This window comes from Octopus bimaculoides, chromosome 13 (assembly GCF_001194135.2).
Source record: "Octopus bimaculoides isolate UCB-OBI-ISO-001 chromosome 13, ASM119413v2, whole genome shotgun sequence".
Taxonomy (NCBI): domain Eukaryota; kingdom Metazoa; phylum Mollusca; class Cephalopoda; order Octopoda; family Octopodidae; genus Octopus; species Octopus bimaculoides.
The window spans coordinates 18,187,839-18,193,325 of record NC_068993.1 but is presented as its reverse complement, the minus strand read 5'-3'; the positions used below and the strand labels follow the sequence as shown (position 1 = coordinate 18,193,325).

Below are 5,487 nucleotides of genomic sequence, written 5' to 3'. Positions count from 1 at the left end.
TATATATATATATATATATATATATATATATCTCAGCAGTGTTTTAACGTGCACTTTCCCATGATTGAATTGGTTGGACAGAGTTTTCATTAAGGCAGATTTTATACAAGCAAATGCTCTTCCTATTACCAACAGGTAACATTTTCCTATGGCTAGATGTGTTTTGGCAAAATATTGGAAATGAGATGCACAGCATATCTGAGAGTGACACTCATTTTCAACTATCAAACAAAATCAAGACAAGACAATAAACAGACACACACACACACACACACACAGTTGGCTTTGTTTTTAGTCTGTCTACAAACTCCACTCACAAGGATTTGGTCAGCTTGGGACTACAGTAGGAGATACTCAAGGCTGTATATAGTGGGATACACCCAAATGGTTGCAATGCTTATGTACCCCAGCAAATGCCTGTGCTTTGAATCTAAACTGCATGTATATAATGTCCATGTTGTGATGAAAGTTAACTAGTGATGGGTGAAATCATAACACCAATGTAAGATTTTATTTTCTGAAGTAAAGGTATTTAAGATCATTAATATAAACAAAGAATGTGGGAGACATGACTGAATATTAAATATGGGCTGGAGAGAACCCTGCCAGCAGAAACTGCAATGGAATGGTCAAGCAAAAATCTTCTGGTCCAAATTGATGGAGCACTTAGGTGTGGACAACTGTGTCCATACCTGAGAGAGTCATGCCAGAAAGAGAGAATTAAATACTGCTTATGTAAAAGTTCTCAAAAGTGAATGATCACCAGTGTATGAATAGCAAAAAAAGGGTGCCACTACAGCATGCAGTCTACCAGACTATTTACACTTTTGTGTGCAGTCTACCTGGCCAATTACACTTTAGCAAGCAGTCTAACCTTAACCCTAAGGTTTAACCCCTAACCCAGATTAGGTCATTTCACAGCATTGAGTGGATACTGTAGTAGATCACAGCTCAAATAGCACCAAATAAATTGTATATTAGAATTTATTTAAATGAAACCATAAGGAAGAATTTAGGAATCTTGTTGTGTGAACACGGTATGGAACCAGAGCAAAATAAGAAATAAACAAATTGCTTTACCTGCAGGACTGCTTCCCAAGGCTGTCATAGCAGTCTGACACCTGAGTAAATCAATGCACTGGGTCTTATAGTATGTATTTATTATTGACAGTAAGCCACAACATACATAGATCAGAATTTGGCCTCTAAGCGCTGACTGTGTGCCTATGCTTTACTGAGCAAGTACTGAGCTAGTTTGATTGGGAATAGGAATGATGAATAGAAAAATTCTGCATAATTGGTTGGGACCATCTTAAAAAAGAGACTAGAAAAGGACTGGATGAACTGCATGGCATGTAAGCTTTGTTGCATGCCATGCAGTCCTCAAAAGATTTTCGGATGATGGCTTTGCAATAGTAAGTAAATAGCTCTGAGTTAGTAAATCATAAGTGACTAATTCCACCTGTTGTAGACAGCTTTCTTCCTTAGTAGAATTGCATTGCAGCAGCTATGAATGAACCCCAGGTAAGCACTATAGTTAAAGCCCTGATTGGAGAGGCTTATGATCATAGACATTCCAGCTGCAACCATACTATTTTTCAGAAGTATATAAGATTACATTACTCAAAGTAACTTTTTTTTAGGATAGTAGGATATATCTGAAGGAAACTAGGCAGCTATTTCAAACAAGATGACTGACTAAATAGAGGCTTCTTTGCTGGGTGGTTGGGATTTGGAGATTGTAAGTACTGGTTGTATCAGAATTGAAGAGAAACGGAGACAAAAATATAATATTGCCCACCTATCCTCAACCCTACTTAAGTATCTCAAGATAGCTACGAGCTATAATGAGTTTTTTGTTGTTTTTTTCTTTTTCTAAATTTAAAGCACTTTTACTATCTGCTTTCTGAGTTGTACTGAAGAGACATAAATTTTGGACTTCTTGTAAGCTACCTTGATGAGACAGTATTTACAAGGTAGGTAGCGGGTTTGAAAGTTAGGCTAAGAAATACTTAGATTAAAGAACTGAGATCCTGATGGTGTTTCTTGAAGTTGTCAATGAAATAAAAAAAAAAGAAAAGGGCATTAAGAAGCAGTTTCGTGATAATTGAGAAGGCAGGTATTGCTGAGAAATATAATTAGAATAAGGAAATTGGATATCACCAAGGAACATTTACCAGGAAAACAGCAAGACCTATATGTATATGAAAATGTAGGCTGCTGCCAATTTTAGATCAAAATGAACGTTTTAATAACTCCCCACCTTTAACCATGATTTCTTAAATGCGAGCAAAATCATGTTCCGCATTTACAATTCATAGAATGTCTTCCTTTCTACACGCATCTGTTTTCATAGATGTGTATAGCCTTTCTGGTTTCTTTTAATAAATGTTATTTGGAGATTGTGAGTGTTGGTTGTATCAGACAACACTGCAGGCCTCAAATACATTTTTTTTTCTTTTACTTTTTTTTTTTTTTTAAATATTCTAGTCATGCAACAAAATACATATGTAGTTATTCATCCATCCAGCACGAAGAAGCGGGAACCATGCAGCAAAATGATTATCTTATTATTATTATTATTATTCATTCGACTTATAAAATTTCTCAACATCAGTAATTTTTATCAATTACACACATATAATGATGGCTGTGCGTGGGTACTGCCAAGGCATCAGCCATTTACACCTTTCTTATTTTTGCTTATACATATTAACAGTTCATCCTAACTCGTGATGTTCATGTAAATGTACGCACGACAGAACCAATACACTAACCACTTATTGCTTTTAATTCAAATATCTCAAACAGTTCAACAGACAACTCTTTAATGATCAGTTTGAAAACATCTAACAATGATAGTAGTAGTCATATAACAGTAAGGATGACAAAAATTCGAGTAGCTAATGCAATCCTTTAGAAATCACCCTAAAGACATAGTAATTAAAGGAGATGTAAGCATCTCACCAAGTCAATTAAGTGTATGGACGGACCCAAGGAAAGAATACCAAGAATAATTCTATTTACAAGAGAATGAGGACGAGTAGTGAAATAAAAACTTGAAACAAAAAATACAAAGCTTTAACTGGAAAACCTAAAAGAATATACAATTTGATTTAAATATGTATTACATTAGACTTGGCAGTTTCCAATTTTAGGATCTGAAGTTGTAAGAAAAATTACAACACCTCTTGAAGGGTGATTCATTAATGACAAAGAGGGATAAAAAAAAAAAACTGTTTATTTTTACATATATTTTCATCTGTTCCGATTTCCAATTTCTATACAGAAAACACTACAGCTCTTTTAAAAACTGGCAAAAATCGGTGCGAAAGAAAAAGTATTACGAAATTCCTGACTTAAAACATAAACATGTTGAATAGACCACCGTATAAAAAAATAATATTTTTAAATCAAAATATGTATATGTATTTGCAATAATAAAATCAATGAAACAGGCCTTTGCTTTGCAAAAATTAAGATATAATTAACTTATATAAAAAGTAAAACAATTGAAGCATCAAGAGAAATATACTCATCTAATATTTCTTTCTTTTTTATTATACTGAAGGTAAAATAAAGCTCCCGGTATGATGAGTTAGTGACCCGGTTCGGAATCCAAGTAGAAAAAAAATGTTTAAATCAATAGTGTATGCAAGTTACACATTCTGATTTCATTTTCATCAAATAAACCTGCAAAGCCCAACGTTTATATAAAAAAATAGAAGTTATTTAGTAGATAGCTAACATCTGAATTAGGGCTCTTTCCCTTTAAATCCTGTTCAAATGCCAAAGAAGGTATATTAGCGGACAATACAATAAGTTTTAAATAATAACTCAGGATGTCTTTGTCTACTTTATTTCTGACTTAGAAATTAATGACGTTGAAACCCAGGATCCGAAAAATTAGTCATGTCTCTAGTTTCGAACTAAAAAAAGAAAAAGGGATTCAGGGAGTAGAGATTGAATAACAGAAGCACTTTTAAAACCTTAACTTAAATTAAACTATAGTTTCTCAGACGTGAAGGCATAAGGCCTCGGATGTTCACGCCTTAGCAACATATACGGAACTTAATACTAAGCAAAATACCCCTTAAGATACATATATATATATCAACATACTCCAGCTATTCGAAATATGAAAAGCTATTTTAAAGGTAGATTATAATATTGAATATATTCAGCTGTAATCACGAAGAGAACAGGGTATGTGATACTCACGCTTTCTCAAATTGTATCAGCAAAACCGGTTTTGTGGTTTTGCAAGGTACTTAAAACCTGCTATCAAGAATAGTTTTTTGCAGTAAATGAAGGGTTAAGACAGATAGAAGATGAATTGAGATGCTTCATAGACACACACACCAAGCTTTAACACAGGATAATGATTTCTTACCACTAGACATTGAATTTTTTTCTTTTTGTGTCGATGGACAATGATACCACGCGAGCACCAACAAGTATTGAACTAACAATAGGGCCATTCATTGAACCGAGCAACCAACCGTAAAGTAGCTAAACCAAACTTCACTAGACATGAGTACGCAGGTCGAAAATAAGACAGTTGCAACAATCGAGATTTTCTTAAAAGCAATTAAAAATGTATATTTCAACAGTTTTCTTTTTGTGTGAATATTTAATAAGATTTTCTTTTGAAAAAAGAACGAAAGAGGATGTTAGAATGTGCATATTTTTTCTCTTTGACATTTATGATTTTTCTTTTTTCTTCTTTTTTTTTTATACATTTGACAACTAGAATGAGAAAGTGTCAGACGTGTAGAAAAATATGAGAGAAAAGAATAATAATAATTCTAAATTAATAGTCAGTTATAACGATAGAGCACTTTACCTCAAAGTAAACCCACGAGTAGCCGCTAGCCATGGTTTGAAAAATAAAAGAAGACTGATCAAGTGAAATACCGACTATATCAGGGCAGCAACATAAACAAGTGCGGCAACAGCGATTACGCAGTGGGAGCAGCTACACATACATAAATATACATAGAAATACACTCTACACCTACACAACTAATAGCAGTTTAGACACACTAACGATAAAAGATATAATGTAATAATAAATGATAGACGTTAAAATGAACCAATCAAATACTGCGTAGCATAATCGCAATTGTCCAATCACGTAACCTCTTTGTTTTTTAAAACAAGCACATTTCTTAGCTATGTGCAACTTGATTCCTGTGGAGGCGCAATGGCCCAGCGTACTCGTGGTCATAGGATCGCGGTTTCGATTCCCAGACCGGGCGTTGTGAATGTTTATTGAGCGAAAACACCTAAAGCTCCACGAGGCTCCAGCAGGGGATGGCGGCGAACCCTGCTGTACTCTTTCACCACAACTTTCTCTCACTCTTACTTCCTGTTTCTGTTGTGCCTGTAATTCAAAGGGTCAGCCTTGTCACACTGTGTCACGCTGAATATCCCCGTGTCTGTGGAGTGCTCAGCCACTTGTACGCTAATTTCACGAGCAGGCTG

At 34.7% G+C, this 5,487-nt stretch overlaps 1 protein-coding gene across 4 annotated transcripts in view; it reads right to left on the bottom strand.

The window, feature by feature from the left end:
- The window catches only part of LOC106879253 (elongation of very long chain fatty acids protein 4), a 75,028-nt gene that overhangs the window by 53,763 nt on the left and 15,778 nt on the right, over positions 1-5,487 (bottom strand). The window contains exon 1 of one of the 4 annotated variants that reach the window (XM_014928747.2): positions 4,847-5,050. The exons of 1 other annotated variant lie outside the window; for it this stretch is intronic. In XM_014928747.2, the coding sequence (XP_014784233.1) occupies positions 4,847-4,879 (33 nt within the window). In that variant the 5' untranslated portion in view covers positions 4,880-5,050. Of the gene's footprint in view, positions 1-4,221; positions 4,336-4,846; positions 5,051-5,487 lie in introns of those variants that run through there. 2 more of the 4 variants (XM_014928746.2, XM_014928749.2) reach the window with 2 other exon arrangements.